The sequence below is a fragment of the Onychomys torridus genome, chromosome 20 (genome assembly GCF_903995425.1).
Source record: "Onychomys torridus chromosome 20, mOncTor1.1, whole genome shotgun sequence".
Classification (NCBI taxonomy): domain Eukaryota; kingdom Metazoa; phylum Chordata; class Mammalia; order Rodentia; family Cricetidae; genus Onychomys; species Onychomys torridus.
Window position 1 is genome coordinate 30758384 of NC_050462.1, and position 19355 is coordinate 30777738.

Below are 19355 nucleotides of genomic sequence, written 5' to 3' on the forward strand. Positions count from 1 at the left end.
CGGAACACCCTACAAGGCGCGGAGGGCCCCTTGACTGAGAAGCAGAACCAGCAGAAGAAGCCGCTGCTGCGGTGTTCACATGGCAAGAGCTGTGTGGTTCTTAGCCGGGGTGGGAAAACGATTTCAGAGCAGAGGAAGGGGGGGGGGGGGGGGGGGGGGGAAGAGTTGCAGGCATTAGGCCTGGACGCGGACGGGAATCCGAGCCGGGCGGGATACAGCCAGCGGGCGAGGAGAAAGAGGGCCGTAGCAGTGACTTCGGGATTTCCATGCCACCGCAGAAGGGCGAGGAGAGGAGTCGGCTTAGAGTGTGCAACGAGCAGAGAGAGAAAGCACCGTCTCGGGCGGGAAGCCTGGAGGGCTCTGGCTGGGGATGGGAGGCGGGAAAGAAGGACGGCTCTGTTCCTAGGCAACACGGCCCGGGGCCCCGCCTCCCGCTCCCGTTGCTAGGCGACGCCGAGGCGGGGTGGTGGTGGTGGCGGGGGGGGGGGGGGGATGAGCGGCCCCTACGTGCTGACGCTAATTGTATATGAGCGCGAGCGGCGGGCTCTCGGGTCTTTTTTAGCGCCATCTGCTCGCGGCGCCGCCTCCCGCTCCTCCCGCTCCTCCCGCCGCCGCCGCCGCCGCCGCCGCCGCCGCCGCCCTGAGTCACTGCCTGCGCAGCTCCGGCCCGTCCGGCTCCGCGTTCGAGCCTCCTGGAACGGTAACGGCTGGGGAAGAGGCCGGGGAGCTCGGGCTGGGGGAACGGGGCCTGCGAGGTGTCTATGTGTGTGTGTGTGATGTCGGGGCTGGGTTCCGTGCGGCCGGAGGGACCCCGCGGGCGCGGGAGCGTGGAGGAGAAGGAGGAGGAGGAGGCCACGCCGCGGAGCGCATGGCTCGCCCGGGGGCCGCCGCTGCCTCGGTGGTCCTCTCTCTTTCCCCCCCGCACCCACCACCACCACCACCACCACCACCACCAGCACCCCGAGAGGAGCACCGCGAGCAGGCCGCGGGGGGATGGAAGGAACGGTGGCCGCGAGTTCCGCCCGTCCGCCCGCCCGCCCGCCGGCCCGGCCCGCCCGGGAGGGGGTTTGCGCAGGCCGCGGCCTCGGCGCGCGGAGGAGCCGGGCACGTGGGGACGCGCCGCGGATGGCGGGAGACAGCCCCGGCTCTCCCCCCACCCCTCCATCCCCTCCTCCCTTTCCATCCTCTTATCCTCCCCGGCCCGGGCTCCCCCCCCCCGGCTAAGCTAACCCCAAGAGTTGTTAGGCCAACGGGGTTCGCGGTGAGGACCAGCCCCGAGGGCTCGCACGCTTCCCTGGAGGAAGAGGAGGAGGAGGAGGAAAAATGTGCTAGCTAGCGCCTGGGGAAGATGGAGCTGGGGGGGAAGAGGGGGATGGGGCGGGCGGGGCGGGGGTGGAGGGGAGAGGAGGAGGAGGAGAAGGAGCCTGCGCGGCCGGGGCTCTTAAGGGGTTAATGCGTGCAAAGCCGTGTAGCTTAGCTGTTTTATTTTTTATTTTTTTTTATTTTAACAAGAGATTGTTTTGTGTCTCGCAGGTACAGTTTAGAGCTTCCTCGCTGGGTCCCTTGGCCTTAGTGGTGTGGAGAGAACTTGGTCTTAAGTCCCTTTAAACCAGTGGTTCTAAAATGAAAATGAGGCTGGTGGCGGGGTGGGGGGTGGTGGCTCGGGGCGGGGAGCGGGGTCGGGTCGGGTGGGGTGGGGGGTGGTTGGATTCTGATAGACCAACAACGTAGTTTTTTCTCTTCCGGAACTAAAGAGCATTAATGAGTATATACTGACTGAGCTCTGTGCGCCACATTCCTGTAGAGATCTCGGTGGAGGGCTAGTCCAGGGACAGGCTGTCTTCAAGGACTCCCAATTTCAAGACGTCGCCTGTCTAAATTCTGAAGAGACAACGTTTTGGAGAACCCAAAATACTAACCTGGTTTCAGGAGAGCCAACACATGGGCTATTTTTGAAAAGTGTTTGCCATCCAAACATCTTTTCAAACCAATCCAAAGAAATACTTTTGGTTGTGTTAGGGGTGGTTTATTGAAAACTAACTGTAGGTAAGTGGGGTTTTCGGTGGTCTTGGAATTCTCGTCTCAAGCTTGTTTACAGTTGAGGTGCACATCCCAGATTTAAACTGTACAACTACTTTAATTCCAAATCTGGATTTGGAGGGTTTAACTTAGCATTAGCAGGGACTTAGACATCTGTCATAAACTCTTGACTTAACTAAGAGATGTTCTTTTCAAGTCAGCCTTTAGATTATTAAATAAAAGTTAAAGGCTACTCAACATATGGAGAGAAAGCTTGTCAGTTTAATCTGTTGCAGAATACCTGTTTGGTTTTTTTTGTTGTTTTGTTTTGTTTTTAGTCTTGGAGCCTATAATTGATAATAGTTTAATACTGAGTGTGGCACCTGATCTGGCTTTTCTTGAGATTAAAAAAAAAAAAATCCACTCTTGGCAGAGCCAGTGTGACTAAAACTCTATAGTTTATTTATTTACTTGCTTAAATTGGCCTCAGGTGACTTATACCAATACAGGAAAGGGTGACTAAAAGAGGCAGAATGTGACTAAAAAAAGATCTGAAGGTATCAAAATACATGGCTTATTTTGTTGGGTTAGAAATTCAGAAGTATTAAAGAGTCTTCATTTAATTCTAGAATTCTATTCATATCCTAAAATTCAGTCTATTCTGACCTATGTCTCATACCATAAGCATACTGGTTTGTCTGTGTATGGAGGGTTAAGCCCTGCGGTCTGAGGCGAGTTGGAAAAGCTTAAGGTACTTCTGGGTTGCTTTACAGAAAGGGGTCTGTTAGAATGTTAGAATTGATGAAACATTTCAAACTAGTTTCATCTGAGTAACAAGTTCTTGTTGCACTTACTGGAGGTGAGGTTGTGGGAACAGCTGCTGCAACCGTTTGTAGTCATCAATCACAGACCACTGGACCATGTTGCTGGGTTTGTAAGAAGTAACTGCTGTACCTTAGGATAGTCACTCTGCCTTTCATTGCTAAGAATGTATTTGGACCTTTTTTTTTTTTTTTTTTTTTTTTTTTTTTTAAGATCGAAAAGCTTTATTTACACTGGTAAAGGAGCTATAGAATAAAGAGAATACTTAGAGGGGCTGGTGACCTGGCTGGGCCGCTCTTCCAGAGGACCTGGGTTCGATACCTAGCATTCACATGGCCGCTCACAACTCTCTTAGTCTGGTCCCAGGGGATCCAACATGCACACTCATGATATACAGACATACATGTAGAAAGAACGCCCATTCACATAGAAATAAAGGTTACAAAACATTAAAGAAAGATACTCCAGAGGGAACAAATGAGAGTCAGTGATTACTGAGGCGTCTTAAAAGCTCTGCAATGTAGAGGAGGCTGCCCTTGAACTCAGATCCACCTCCTGCCCCTGGAATGCTGAGATTAAAGGCGTGGCATTTTTTAAATCCACACCGATCATTCAATGCTGTCGGGTAGCACTAGCTTTCTCTTGAAGCTATCTTACTGTATATGGACTAGGAGGTAGTGCTAACATCTTAACTAGCGCGATAAAAAGCTTTTTTTAGGGTTAGTTTTGAAGTGATGAGGTTGGTTTTTTTTTTTTTTTTTTTTGACTTAATTTTATGTGTATGAGTCTCTTGCTCACATGTAAGTCTGTGCACCATGTGCGTGCCTGGTACCTGTAAAGGTTAGAAGATGGTGTCAGATCCTAGTATGAGCTGCCAGGTGGGTTCTTGGTTTCTGCAGGGAAAACCAGCGCTCTTAAACATTGAGCCATCTCTCCAGCCCCTCATTGGTTGGGGGTTTTTTGTTTTTGTTTGTTTGTTTTGAGGCAGGGTTTCTCTGTAGCCCTGGCTGTCCTGGAACTCATCCTGTAGATGAGGCTGGCCTCGAACTCATAGTCTCCTGCCTCTGCCTCCCGAGTACTGGGATTAAAGGCCTGAGTCACCACCACCCAGCTAAGGATGTTGTCTGACTTGAAGTAAGTGCTGGACTTCAGTGTGGAATTGAAAAGCATGGTCCTGGATTTACTGTGGGAAAAGCTGCAGTGTAGTCAGGTGATTTTGTTCCAACATGGATACTTGCATGTAGTTAGTGACTGCTTAGAAGCCCTGTCTTTGCATGTGTAAGCTGTGTTTGTCACATACATACATATAAAACACAGTTGACTATAGATAAATTGTTACTAGAAAGTGAGGGGTTTTGCCAGATGCCAGGCCCTGGTACATGTACATCTGCTGTTACTCTCCCTATGGAGATCTTCTGGACCGAAAGAAGGTAGTGTTCTCAAGTAGTCCATTCTGTTTGGGAGTTCAATACCTGTTCTGGCTGGTTCTGACTCCACTTGGTATCACTGGAATGAAAAAGTGAGGGTTAAAAAAAAAAAAGATGCTGTTTAAACTAAGTTCAGTTGGAGCCACAATTTGGTACCGTGCCCTGACCTGATGAGAATGCTCCAGAAGAGCCACTTCTGAAATTTATGGGGTGAGGTCTGAGAGAGAGGTGGGGGGGAAGTCCAGTTATTGCTTTCCTGGTGTCTTATTAAACCATACACATTTTAAAGTGACTGCCTGCTTCATAAGTCACTATTTTCTAATGAGGAAATGTTTGTCTGCTGATTGATTATCATAGGGATTTTTCCAAAATGACCCACCAGAAGGAAAGAAGTTGGTAACAGATGCTTGGGTATCTGGCTATTAGATATACCCATGACCATAAAATGATAAGTTTTGAGTGTGTGTGTGTGTGTGTACCTGAGGAGATTGCGCAGTCAAGGTCATCCCCCCCCTACTTCTGTGGAAGAGTTTACTTATTTCAATTCAGGTTAATAATTGACTTAAGGAAAATTGAAAACCAGCGTCTTTCCCCATTGAGATGGTCTATGCAGTATGGGATTACACATTGAACCTTATGTGATATCTGATAATATTCTTGAAGTTTTTTACCCTCAGGGTAGGACAGTTTGGTAATTCAGTTTGGTTAGGATTGTATTTTGTCTTACTGCTCTAAAGATGGTGGAAATATAGCTGGATGTGGTAACATACATACACCTGAAGTTTAGCACTGGGATATCTGGGCGGGGGCAGGGGGAGATCACTTTAGCTCAGCAGTTTGAGCATATCTTGAGCAATATAGTGAGTGGTACCACATGTAAAAATAAACAAAAAACTTTGGATACACACAATTCTCTCTGACCTACATCTTTCTTAGACTGTCAGCCTGGAGTTACTTTCTAGTTAAAGGTAATAGAATATTCCAGTGAGATTGCTTGGAGGTATTTTTTTTTCCTCCAATTATCTGCTTTGCCTACATTTAACTTTATTTTTAAAGGCTGTTTTAGTTGCATATGGTCTGAAATCATGGTTAATACACTCAAGTGCTGGGATCAAACGTGTGTACCACTATACCCATGGCAATATTTTGTCTTTTTACTGCTGTATCTTACTTAGCATGTTTTGTTTTGGGTTCTTATCTTCAGTGGGAAAGGAGGATTTAGAGGGCTCCTTTTATCTGGATTGGTGTCTTTGATCATTTCCAGAGATTTCTTAGTAGGTTTTTTTGTTTGTTTGTTTCTTGGTTTTTCGAGACAGGGTTTCTCTCTAGTTTTGGAGCCTTTCCTGGATCTCACTCTATTGACCAGGCTGGCCTTGAAATCACAGAGATCCGCCTGCCTCTGCCTCCTGAGTGCTGGGATTAAAGATGTGTGCACCACCACCGCCCGGCTATTTCTTAATGTTACAGCCTATATACTTCTAGAATGTGTGTCCAGCCTCAGATCTTGTTACATCCCAAATCTTGCATGTTTTCTTTCAGTCCTGACATGCTTGTGTCTTCTAACTTCCTTTTAACCTGATCCATTTTTCAGTTGAACTGAATTTATTGTTAAGCCAGTCGCTTGATGTCAGTTTGTAATTTTTGCTCTGGAAGTTATTTCCTACATTTGCTATCTTTATCTCTTGTAGATGGCTCTCTTCCTTCCTCCTCTTCCTCCCTAAGATTAAACTCGACCTTTCTGCACACTGAATAAGGCTCTACCATTAAGTTGTGCCCCCAGAGCCCAGTTACTTTCATCTTGGACTTAGACCTTTTGGCCTTTGTCCATTTGATAATATTTAAGCTTTTAGAGTGTAGGACCAGTTTCTTGCTTTTATGAGTTACTGGAGGTGTAGGATGAAGGTGTTTTTCACTTATTTTTGATCTGCAAGTGCCTGTGAACACACGAGGGTCCACTAAGCTAAGCTATAGCTTAGGCATTAGGGGACGGCACAGTAGATTAATTTGGGCTGTTAGTCCAGGAGATGGTTTATTGTGAGGGTATAGCATTTGGAGTTTCTGCTTAATTTGGGAGGATTGCTGTAAAGGTTGGATGGGTGTGTACTTTTTTTTCTTGTTTTTGGGGCTGCGGATTGAAGTCAAGGCATTGCACATACTGGGTACATTGTCTACCACCGAGTTACTTCCCCCAGTGTGCTGCCTAGGATTTGACTAGCTCAGGTTATTAAAACTAAATTTCAGGTGCCTAGGTGGTGCATACACATGTAATCCCATTTGAAGAGGGAGGATAAAGGTTCAGAGCCATCCTTGGCTACATTGTGGATTCTTAGCTGGTCAGTGCTATATGAGGCTGTCTCCTCTACAGCACAGGGAGCTATTGAGATTCCTCAGAGCTAAAGCTCTTGAGACCCAGGCTTACTTGTGCCTACCCTCTCCCCCAGTAAATGAACATTTTTCTTTGTTAATTTGATAATGGTGGTTGACCTTAGGGCAGAAATAGCTTCCTTTTGACTTCAGTTTTGGACCAAAGATTCTTAATGGTTCTGCTAGGGTTTCTGTGCTTTTACCATTTTTAAACAAATTTTATTCTGTACTTTTGATTTTCAAGAATTGACCTGCTTGGTTTGCTGTCACTAACCTGGATTGGAAGTTTTTCATTCCAAGAAAAAGAATACTGTTTTTCTGAGTGTGGACCGAAGATCTCTGCCTGGGCCTCAGGCTTACTGATGAGTTTAGGATGAATGGCCAGGCCCCGGGGGTCCGCCTGTCTCTGCTTCCCTCTGCTAGGACTGCTTGTAGGCCTGTCGGGTCCTGCTCTGTGTGGTTCGAGGAATCAGACTCAGGTCCTCTGGGTAGCAGTCGCTCTCCTGACTAAGCTGTCTCTCTGGCTGAGAAATGCAGTTTCAGTTAACATGATGCCAACGTTAACAGGGGTGTGCTCTCATGGCCCACCTGCTGTACAAGCTGGGGTCTTGTTTAGACTGGTGATATTTGGGGTTTATTGGGTATGGTGGTTTAGAATCCAGCCATGGAGTCCCGAGAACAACTTTTCTAACTTCGATTTCTAGAAAAGTTGTTTGAGTTGCTATATACACCTGAGGTATTGCTCTGACAAAATGCTCATTGAGAAGCGTCTTTCTTAGGCAAGAGTTTGTTTCAGCTCACATTGTGGTGAGGAAGTCATGGTGGGTGGCAGGGGCTTGAATCAGCTGCTTAGAGATGAAGGCTGGCATTCCAGCAGTCACTTGCTTAAGTGTGGGACCCTACCCAGCCTGAAGGCTGGTCCTGTGCACATTTAGGAAGGGTTTTCCTCCACTTCAGTTAATGTCGTAATTGTCACAAGCATGCTGAGAGGCGTGACCTTAGGTGAGTCCACATCCTGCCAAGTTAACAGTCAACCATCACAGCACCCCTTGTGGAGTACGTGCTTAACTGTTAGGTCCTCCTAATCCAGTGTGTTGCAGGAACATTGACCCTGTGCTAATTGAGAATGGCTTGTTAAAACAGTTTGAGAATCTTCTGGATGTCAGGTACAGGTCGAGTTAAGCCTGTACATTTATTCTAACAGTTGCAGGGTTTACTAGATGAGGTATTTAGTTAACCCAGCAAGTTCTAAAATGTTATTCAATTATGTTGGTGCATATAGTAAAACAAAATAATACAGAATGAAAAGTGTTCTCAATTAGTGGGTTCATGCTTACCATCCTAGCATTCAAGAGTCTGAGGTAAGGTTACCAAGAGTTGGAGTTCTAGGCCAGCCTTGGCTGCCAGGTGAAGCCCAGTTTTGTTTTAAGGGAAGTTCTCATTTGTCCCTGTTGTCTTTCTTGTTATATAGGACTATTGCTTCCCAGGTGCTTTTGTACAGAGGTCTTATTTTGGGAACTGGGGGTGTAGTTGAGTGTAGAGCGCATTCAAGGCTTTTTACTCTTGTGGCCAAATTACTTTCTAGGAAAAGTAACTTAATCCAGATTGAAGAACATGTGTTCACCCCGGTTTCCCCTGCATTGAAAGAATCTTTGATTTCGTAGGCAGAGCATATAATCCCAGTTGTATTTCATTAGAGATTAAGAATCGGTGTTGTTCATAATTTTAAATTAGTATTCATAATTGCTTCCTAAACATTTTATAAACACTGGCTGTTGCTAGAGAAAATTTCAGTACTATGTACTGCATAAAGCAAATGGGAAGGGCTGGAGAGATGGTACATGTTGCTCAGTGATGAGGGCCATGAGTTCAGATTCCTGTAGCACCCGTGAACATGTGTAACCGCAGACGCCCTCTTCTGCTTTCTCTGCACACTCTGACACATGTACTCGCACTATACTCCAGCTAGTGAGACGTGTGTTGCCAAGTTCTTGTCAATACAGTGTGAGCAGAAATCACAAGTGCTGTTTCTGGGCTTCAGTTCTGAAGCATTGCCAGTGCCGTCTCCAGGTACTCACGTTTCTTTTCTGGTGATCTTGTGTAGGTGTTTGGGTGGCTGAGTCTTCAACAGTGCAGGGCAAGCGTGTCCAAAGGCTGGTGGTACAGTATACATGATGGAAGGCTTCTGAGTGGTCCCACAGAGCTGCCCTGCTGATGTGAGCCTCCTTCGTGATGTTCACATGACTGAGAACTGAACTCTGCTGTTTAAGCTGCTGTAGTGTTGGGTTTCAGTTACTGCTCTCTTTCCTCATGCAAACCCGGATCCAGTGGGCATCTTTAGAAGCTTCCAGATGCCAAGAGGATGGCCATAAGAAATAGGTTTTTTTAGGCAGTCTTCTACTTAGTCCATCGCTTAGTAATTCTCTTCCTGTGTTACCTGTTCCAAAGTACTGGGGCCAGTTTCATAAAATAGCCGAAAGATGCCAGAAATATCAAGCCTTTCAGAGATTCTAGAGTCATAGAAAGGGCAGTAGTTAAGCAAAGTTTCGCTTTTTTTTCCCGAGACAGGGTTTCTCTGTGTAGCTTTGCGCCTTTCCTGGAACTCACTTGGTAGCCCAAGCTGGCCTCGAACTCACAGAGGTCTGCCTGGCTCTGCCTCCCGAGCGCTGGGATTAAAGGCGTGCACCACCACCGCCTGGCCAAGTTTTGTTTTTGAAATGAATTTGAGTTAAAAATTAATAGTGATGGCTTGCTGGGTGAAGTTGTAAGTTGTCCTCTGACCTCCACACATGTCATGGTGCATGCACAATAAATATTTATGTCATTTGTTGTTTTAAAATACTGCTAATGAAAGATTAAAAGACAAAGTGGATTTCTCTAGTACTAGCTCTTGGGAAGCAGAGACGGATCTCTGTGTTGAGGCTAGCCTGGTCTACGTAGTGAGTTCAGACTATCCAGGGTTAATGATGAAAGCCTGTCTTTGAAAGAAAACAAAAGCAACTCATCTCTGGTGGTGGTGGTCCCAACACCCAGGAAGCAGAGGCAGGCGAATATCTGAGTTCGAGGCCATTTGCTTTCTTTTTTATAACAGAGTCTTTGTGTGTTCCATGGGTTTTTGTATGTGGGGGGAGCGGAGGTGTTAGGGTTTCTCTGTGTAATAGTTCTGGCTGTCCTTGAACTCACAGAGGTCTGCTGTCTCTGCCTCCCTGAGTGCTGGGATTAAAGGCGTCATGATTTTTTTCTCAACACATGTTATTTTAAAGAGAATATACAATTACTAGATTGTGTTTTATTGATTCACAGGGTTTTACTTAAATGTTTTTCTTAGCTTTAAGTAAATCATGCTTGTTTTTAATACTGATTATTTTTTCTTTTAGATATTTGGAATTCTTACAAGATGGCCGACATGGACAAGTAAGTGGTGGCTATTCCCTTTTTAGGGAGTTTGTATTGTGAGGTAGTGAATAGCAGTACAAATTGTGTATTATGAAAATGTATATTACTGACATCATTGGTACCTGCTCTGTTGGAAGTTAGGTACAGTATCTAATCTAAAATACATTATGTATAATCACTCATAAGTTGTAGACCACCCCCTGGCAATGGGCAAAGAGACACCTTGGTGGTGTTGTTCTTATATCAGTCAGGGGCAAAGCAGATGACAGTCCTTTGTTCATCCTAGCTTGATGCCTGGCTTGGTGGCCAAAGCTGTTTCATGCCTAGGGCACATTTTTAAAAAAACAACAGGGCAGCACTTGGGAGGCAGAGGCAGGCAGATCTCTTGGAGCTGGAGGGCAGCCTGGTCTACAAAGCAAGTTCCAGGACAGCCAAGGCTGTTACAAAGAGCAACCTTGTCTCAAAAAAGCAACGTGCTGATCTTGGTAGTAGATCATAAGTACTTGGGAGAATTTTTAGCACATATATATTTCTCACCATGTTCCTATTAATAGTGTAAACACATGTTGAATTGACGCAGCCACAGCACACATACAATTGCCATCTCCACCTTCTTATCCAGAGTTGTAAGGACGCTTCTCAATTTTGTTTAATTCGTTTTTTGCGTTCTTTAGACTGTTAATGCTGGTTTGGGGAGGCGGGTGGGACTGTAGTAGGAATTGAATTTTGGGTTTCACACGTGCTAGGACTGTGCTCTGCCACTGAGCTGTCTCCTCAGCTGACTGGTGAGCTTTTAAGACCTGAAGAGGAAGCGCTGACTTAGCATGAAAGCAGTGTTGCTTTTAGTGGCTTACCCTTTCTTGAGGCTCTAGCAGGGTTGTGACAGCTTGAACTACATGGGTAAGCAAGTTTTTCTGTGGTATGTGTCTAGTGTGGGTGGATATCTCAGAATATGGTCAGGGAGAAGGGGATAGGTTGTCCAAGTTTTGTCTTGTTTAATGTGACGGTAGTCTCACCAGCTCACAGTAGTTACAATAGAACACTGATTAATGAATTAAGATTGTCAGTGGCTTTAGATATCCAGGCCATGGGGTTGCGGGGGACAGTAACTTTACCAGAAGGTCAACAAATACAGATATATATGACAGTTTTGCCTGTTTTCCTGCATGCTTGCTGTCTTTAGAAGAGGACAGGAAGTAGATTGCTCTGACATGTAGTCTCCTTTAGTGAGGTTAGGCTGTAGAACTTGAACACCTTCATCCAGAAGTCTGAAGGGGCTGCTCTGCTGTCACTGCCTGTGGTGTGACGTTCAGTCCAGAGCCACAGTGCTCTGGTCACGTGCATTGTGTTTCTTTTGATGGGTCTCCTTCATTGGGCGTTATCTTTGAAAATGTCTCGTTTTTAACACTTAATGCAGTAGTGGACCCTTTCAGTCCACCAAATTCAGTGGCTCTCGGTTCTCCGGCCTATGTGTTTGCCTGACTGACTCCTCGTTTTCTCCTCTCCTCTCTGCAGCTCTTGTTAGAAGTCCTATCTTGGCTTGGTCTTCTAGTTCGTATCTTGTAGTTTTTCTTTCATCTTGTCTCTTTGCTCTTCCTGGACAGACATAGAATCGTCATTTTTCCGTTTGTATTCTCCAATCTGTTGCTTTCCTTCCCTGTTGATCTTCCTTCCCTTCTCACTTGACTGTACTGTCTTTCTGTGGGTGTCTCTTTCCTATTTAGTCTATTGACTCTTTTCTCCTTTTACTTTAGACTTTGTAATCGGCTTTCCTACTGGGTAGTGCTTATCATCTGCTTGTTAAAATGGATGTTGGGATCTGGGATGAGTGCGTTGAACATGAACAGTGGTTGATTAAAATCATGAAGGCTTGGTAGAGGGTCCTGTTAGCATGGGCCTCTGCGGTTGGGTCATCGGTGGATGAGAATGCCCAACTTCAGAGTGACCTTTCTTGGTAGTCCACTTTTGTAGGAATCAAGGCAGCCAGGAAGAGAGAGGCTTTTTAGCATCTAGTTTATAAGTAGTTACATTAGATACCCAATACTGTTAGCTTTTATTCTTTTGGAGACTGCCAAGCTTATCCTTCACATTGCCTACTTAGATTTTACTTATGTTTTCTGGCTTCAAAATTTTGTTCTCTTTTCCTTGACATGTAGTCTTAATTCTTTAACAGTCTTTTGTTTTGTTTTTGAGTTAAGGATTTTGGAAGAATTAAAATTAGATGCCATTAATCTGCCATGTTAGCTTAGTGATCATTTTGTATATAATTAAAAAAATTGCAAATAGATTATAACAGCTTGATTTCTCCACCCACCCTACTATTTAATTCTATATGATTGTTAGCCATGGGAAGGTGAGAGATGGGACCCCTCAAAGTAAGAGCCAGTAAACTGAGAAAGGCCTAGGAATGAGTATTGTAGCCACTTTGAGCCTTAAAACTGTTGGCAGTACCCTTGCTGTTTCGTTACTGTGTCTGTGTTCTAATACAAATTGTGGTATTTATAGATAGAAGTAGGCTAGATTTGGCCATATGATGTAGTTTGTGAGATCTTGTAAAGATTCGTTCAGTAAATATTTGATACTAAAGGTGTGGTGGCTGTGAGTTACCTAATAGCAGCCTCTGGCTCTGAATTCATGCACAGAAGATTGTACGTAAGGAGTCAGAGATCCTGGAATTAGCCCTGAGTTTTTCTCTGTGTTGGTTCATAGGATCCTACTATTCCAGGACTATAGAGACTACGATTGGAAGACAGTTGTTTGTGGGCTGCCACAATTGTTACACATGGCAAAACCTTGTCAAAAATAAAGGAAAATTATCCTTAATCCTACCCTCTTCATTGCTAGATAGAATCTCATGTCTACAAAGTAGGGTTTTGCCGATTCTTCAAAGATGATGATGAAGAAAGCTAATTGGAACTGTTCTGGCTAAAATTTAAGCAAGGTGTTGGCATTTCTTCTCCATTTTTACTCTGAAGTAAAAAAAGGTTCATAAACAGAGATGCAGGATCCCTGTTTCTCCCCCCCCCCCCCCCCAAACAGGGTTTCTCTGTGTAGTACTGGCTGTCCTGGAACTCACTGTAGACCACGCTGGCATCAAACTCGCAGATATCTGCCTCCCTGAGTGCTGGGATTAAGATGTCTGGCCAGGATCCCTCTATTCAACTAACATCTTCATCCTTCGTATGGTTACCTGTATTTTCTGGGATGTCTCATGGTCCAATGTAACTGCTGAATCTGTAGTCATCCAGAAAGGAAGGATGGATCAAGATCAGAAAGGTTTCCTAGCTATCTACCATTTTATAAGGATTCTTAAAAGTTTTAAATTATTCTGTTTTATAAGATCTCACTACCACAGCCAGGGCTGCTGCGTGGTGACAGGGCATCCCTTCTCAAAAATAAGCCAAGTGGTGATGGTGCACAGCAGAAGCAGAGGCAAGCCTCTGAGTTTGAGGCCAGCCTAGTCTATAGAGCAGGTTCCAGGACGGCCAGGACTACACAGGGAAACTGTCTCAAAACCAAAAACAAACAACAAAAAAAGCTACCACCAATTCAGTGCCATACATTGGGCATGGTGGTGTAGACCTGTAATCCTCCCTAGCACTCTGGAAGGTGGAGGCAGGAGGATCAAGTTCAAAGCCTTCAGCTACATAGGAAGTTAGATGCCAGCATAGGCTACATGAAACAAATGTGCAAAAACAACATCAAATAAATGACATTGCCAAGACCGGGGGTCATAGTTATTTAGTTAAAAATTGGCTAGGAAATGGACTTCACCAAAATGATAGTATGCTTCATTACAAAGACAGAGGAATGCAGTCATTGAATACAAGTTTGAAAACATGCTTCCTGAGGTCCCAAACCTACCAAACTGCATTTGTACAGCCCGAAGCTTGTTTTTGGCTAGACGGTTTTAAGTGGAGGTGTGAAGAACTTCGGTTAGTGCTTGTCTCCATATTACAGAGTTAGAAGTCATAATCACTTGTGAATCTGTCCTCTGAAAGCACCCTATTTATTAGAAAGTCAATACAAGTTTCTCTGATTTTGTTTTGTAATTCATACATTCATACTGTGGTGTGATGCTATGACATTGTAGCAAAGAACAGTCTGAACTTGATCAAGATTTGGATGACGTTGAAGAAGTAGAAGAGGAGGAGACGGGTGAAGAAACAAAAATCAAAGGTATTCTTTCAATTTCTTCAGGAGCCAGCGGTAGCTGGCACGCGCCCTCTAGAGGAGAGTAATAGGAACTGCCCCCTACCCTTGTCGGGACCCCTGTCTGTTGTCCTTTGTCTCCTCATCCAGTCCTTGAGGTTAGCAACTGCGCTTTGGTGTAAGAGGAAGCAGTAAGCAAGGAAGACATGAATGTAATAACTCATGAACGTTCCCCTACTGGGGAGTTAGAGTACCTAGCTGTGTAATGCTAGAAGGGTTGGAAATGGGACTTAGTTCTGAACCACTATTTAATTATGTAAGAAAGAGCGGTCTTTAAAAATGCACCCTTAACATCAAAGGGCATTATTCAGTGTATGTGGGATCAGCGCAAGTTCGCCTAGCAGATAGTGTGCATGAGGAGTAGCACGGTGGGCAGATGGTCCAGGAGTAAGTACTGAGGTCTCCAGGTGACTCACTTTCATTTTTAGCCAGATGTATTTTAATGATGAAACTACTGAGTTCCTGCCTTCTTTCAGAATTTTTTCAGTTGCTATAATTGATGTTCCTGAATGCCTATTATTACAGCTGTGTATCATCTAGTTACTGAATTATTATTAAAAGCAAATTAGTCTCTAAGAATATAACTGAAATGATTTTGTTACATTCTCACGTTCAGTGTACATAAAATCAACTTGGAGTTTTCTGGTAAGTTGTCTGCTGTCAGGTGACTTGTGGAGTCTTGGGTGGGAGGCATTGTGACAAAGCTTGAGCTTCCAAGAGAAAGGTGGTGAGATGCGAGATAAGGAGCAGGACGAGAAAGGATTTTGTCCACTGTGCTTGTGATAATGGCCTAGAGAAATCCTGTGCTTTAAATATCATTAGAAACCCGAAATGTTCGTGCTGACTTTTCCTGAGCTTACTCCACACATTTCTACTTCTCATACCAGCATTTTATGTGCCTGTTAGCAAGACGTCATGATTGGTGTCCATTGGAAACAGCACTCGGTTTCACAAATCCCTCTTTCAATGCCCCCTTTCTTTTTAAAAGCGCGTCAGCTGACTGTTCAGATGATGCAAAATCCTCAGATTCTTGCAGCCCTTCAGGAAAGACTGGATGGTCTGGTAGACACACCAACAGGATACATTGAAAGGTACAAGTTTCTTTTTTTTTTATACCCTCATTTATCTTTCTATAAAAAACCCACTGACGTTTACCTGTGTGATCGTGGAATGCTAATGTCTGTTAGTAGCTAGTATAAGATTTTGGGGAGTTAGGAGTGTAGAGTAGATTCAGCCTTTTGACTTGGTTCATGTCTGCAGGAAGTACACTGATTTTAACCATTTCTAGGATTTGTTTAGAAGTTTGCTAGGAATGTACAGAATTAGAAATACGGGTTCTTTTTTTTTTTTTTTAAATATGGATTACTTCATGTGCTGCCTGACTCAGCTTTCTGATTTTAAGGTCCATGTCTACTACCCTCTGTTTCTAGACACGCTTCCTGGTTCTGTGTGTCTACTGTTGTGTTTGCCTGCTTTTCCTTTGGACTCCTCGACACAGATTGGACTGGGATGGGTGGATGCCCATCGTTCTGTGTCTGCTCTTGAGGGACTGGGAGAAGTTCTTTGGTAGAATTCCTGCTTAGAGAGCAGACAGTTTTACAGCAAGATTTCTGGAAGTGCTGGGGTTTCTTCCCAGAGATACTTAGTCTGAACGGTGGCTTTATCTTTCATGTCTCTGCCAAAAATTGGCATCCAGCTTTTTGTAGATCATTTTCTTTTCAATCATAGAAGGTATGATCTTGTTTTACTTGTATTTTCTGATTTGTAGTAAACTTGGAGTTGCTTTTCAGAAAATGAGTGAGCCTTGTAGCCTGTTTGCACCCTCTGTCCATTTCTTAACTGAGGTTACTGTCATTTTATATTTTGTAGAAATTCTTATGTATTCATTTCCCCCGTTATTATTGCAAAAATATTCTGTGGAGTCCTTCAGTAAACAGAAGTCTTTACTTTTTATATTAGCAAAATGGGTGTTTTGTTTTTCATTTTGTGCTGATGACTTGTGGATTCAAATTGTTTAGAAGTCCTTCTTAGCACCTGCATTCCTTCAAAGTCTAGCTTTGTACTTGGTACACACAAACATCCATCCCTTTCTCCTGTTTTCCTAAGTTCTTATTAAACTGTTAACTATGAACCGTTCTTTTTCCATTTATACATGTCCACCTGTTAACATAGGAGGTTCTTTGGAATAGTTGACTTTGTGAGTAGAACACTGATTTCACTGGTCTTTTTGTCTGTTCTTGTCTTTGATGCATCCACTGGCTGTAGCTTCATAGTCTGTGTTAACATGTGAGACAGTGAGTTGCTTCCGTAATCTCGGCTCTTAAGTACAGTCTTCATGTTGGTCATGACATGATTCTTTTGTCCTTGTCTGACAGACAAGATGCTTCCTTCCATACTGTCTTATGTGTAAATACAATCAAGAAGCCAAGCTGCCTACACCTCTGTCCCACATGTTTGACAGGGTTCTTAATTTTAGCTCAGCAAATTTGCTATCAATTACAGTTCATAAATTAATTGACAGGTAGTGTGTATCTTTAGTATTATCTCATCCATATCCTTGTATTGTTGATAAACACCTGCTAGCTTTCAGTTTTGTGGTTTTCTTCTTAGAATATTGATTATATTCATTTCTGTATATTTTGCATGTGATATTCCTGTTAATAAAGTATTCTTTTATATTGTATTCCCGCTTATATGGAGAAATGCTGTTTTTTTAAAAAAATTAATAGTGTATCCAGTAATATTGCTAAAATCATTGAAGAAATTTATAGCACACCCCCTCCAAGAGTGTATTTGAAGTCAAATTAGCCTCGTCCCCTAGGAATAGTCATAATTGTTAGTATGTCACATCATTTATTTGTGAGATAACCTTATGTATGTATGTATGTATTTATGTATACAAAGAAACTTTTGGGTTGTTAATAGCTGTGAACCACCATGGGAATGCGGGAACCTAGCTAACCCTGGTCTTCCAAGATCAGCAAGTGCTCCTAATGGCAGAGCCATTTCTAGCCTTGCGTACCCCCTGCCCTCCCTTTCTGGGGGGACAAAAGAGTAGTCCTGGCTGTCCTGGAGTTTGGTGTGTAGACCAGGCTGACCTAGAATTCACAGAGATCTTGCCTGCCTTTGCCTCCCTGCTACTGGTAATAAAGAAGGGTGCTATCGCCCCCAGCTACCTAAAATCTAATTTGGTTTGTCCAAGTTTCCTTAGTGTCAGTTTTGGTTTGTTGTTTTCTAAACATGTATGTACTCTGCTGTAGTTTAGGTTTAAAATACCCAGTTGTCTTGGTCTCGCTAATGTTTCTTAGAACTAATTTTTGTTTTTGTTTTTAACATTTTTGAGACAGGGTTTCTCTGTGTAGCCCTGGCTGTCCTGGAACTTGTTCTTCAGACCAGGCTGGCCTTGAACTCAAGAGATTCACCTGCCTCTGCCTCCTGAGTGCCTGGCCCTTAATTTCTTTTGGGTATTTCCGTGGCTGCTCTCTCCCTTGTCTCTGGCCATGTTGTGTACTTGCTTTAATCTCTCCATCACGGCCTTAGCATTCTCTTTTCTTACCATGAATTTTTTTGATTTATGGGCATATTGTGGTTGCCCAGGGAGGCTAGACAAGGACAATAGGTCTTCTGGAACTAGAGTTACTGGTGGTTGTGAGCAGTCCAGCGTGGGTGCTGGGAAATGAACTTGGGTCCTCTGCAAGAGCAGTAAACGCTCATCACTGAGCCATCTCTTCAGCCCCCCTCTTGTTTTGGTAACTATTCTGTAAAAACTGACTGGGGCTAGGGAGATAGCTCAGCAGGTAAGGCATTTGGTACTCCAGTGATGGAAACCTGACTAGCGGAATTGAATCCCTGGAACCCCCATAGGAGTGGGAGGAGAGAACTATCTCCAGTGTTGGCATTTGACCTATGCATGGCTCCCCAGCTGTCGAGTGAAGAAGACATCTTGACCAGAGTAGCTCAGTGTTTGTACTGTGCAAGCTGCCTTTATTTCTGTGTAGTAACTTTTCACTGTGATATTTCTAGGAAAGATATGTGAAAACCATGGGTTCCAGGTCCCACTGTAGACTGGTTCAATTTTAAATCTGTTCGCGGCTCTGTGTGTCAGTACTCTTCTTGTCTTTGTATTTTGTAGTTTCTTTGGCCATACTTCCCCCCCTAGCATTAAGACACATACTCTAGCTTTCTTAGTTTAATCATGTATGTCTTCTAGCCAGTTCTATAAGCTAAAGTTTTCTTTCTTAAGTTCAGCCTTTTGTTTTGAGATAAGGACACTATTTGACTGGCTTCAGGCTCAATATGTCTGTCTCTACCTCTCAGGGTCTGGGATCATAGGCATGCATCACCACTCCAGACCAAGGATGGCATTTTTCTACTTGTGCATGTGTGGTTAAGATTGTTTTTAAGACTTAAGCTTTTTGTTTAGTTATGTGTATGTACTGTGCAAGTGTATGAACAGTGAGTGTGCGATTCCAAGGCAAGCCAGAAGAGGGTGTCAGATCCCCTGAAGTTGTAAGCTGCCTTATGGATGCATAGAATCAAATTCTCTTAAACATTGTCATCTTTGTAGCCTCTAATTTTTTTTTTTATCTTTGAGATCTCAGAGAGAGTGAGAGAGAGTGACCAAGTTCGAGTGCATGTGCATGTGCACATTGAGTGGAGGTGCCTTAATGGGATTCAGAGGTGTGGAATCCCTCTGGGCTTGAGTTACAAGCAGTTGTGAGCCTTAGCTTTATATGTCCTGAAAGTGAAATTATGTTTGAACTAAATGGAGCTGTCTTTATTTGTGACTTCCTTTTTGTTGATAGCTAGTTCATCCTCTGTAGTTACTTCCCTGGTCATAAGCAGCTGTGTTGATAGTGTATAGCTTATTGAATATTTTTAAGGTGTATATTGCTTACAAATACTGCTTTCTTTTCTCCTTCAAGGCAATATTCAATTTACTACCATACCTTATAGTGTTACTTGTACTTTTTGTTTAAATTGCTTTAAATAATGTGGTTTACCTCTTGGGAAAGCCTAATGTACCCTGTAAACGGCTGTTTCTCTCCCGGCTGCCTGGTCCCGAATAACTGACTCAGAAGCTGAATATGAATTATAAATTCTTGGCTGGTAGCT

At 43.9% G+C, this 19355-nt stretch overlaps 1 protein-coding gene and 1 non-coding gene across 5 annotated transcripts in view; both read left to right on the top strand.

The window, feature by feature from the left end:
• Nucleotides 1-505: 505 nt before the first annotated feature.
• Nucleotides 506-19355, top strand: part of Nap1l1 (nucleosome assembly protein 1 like 1) — a 29053-nt gene continuing 10203 nt past the window's right edge. For 2 of the 4 annotated variants that reach the window (XM_036169555.1, XM_036169556.1), the window contains exons 1-4: nucleotides 507-700; nucleotides 10010-10046; nucleotides 14122-14207; nucleotides 15229-15331. In XM_036169555.1, coding sequence (XP_036025448.1) covers nucleotides 10030-10046; nucleotides 14122-14207; nucleotides 15229-15331 — 206 coding nt within the window. In that variant the 5' untranslated portion in view covers nucleotides 507-700; nucleotides 10010-10029. Of the gene's footprint in view, nucleotides 701-10009; nucleotides 10047-14121; nucleotides 14208-15228; nucleotides 15332-19355 lie in introns of all 4 variants that reach the window. The other 2 variants (XR_004943262.1, XM_036169557.1) reach the window with 2 other exon arrangements.
• On the top strand, nucleotides 10224-10364 carry LOC118571308. Its single transcript, XR_004943343.1, has one exon. It is a non-coding gene; the product is annotated as a small nucleolar RNA SNORA48 (small nucleolar RNA).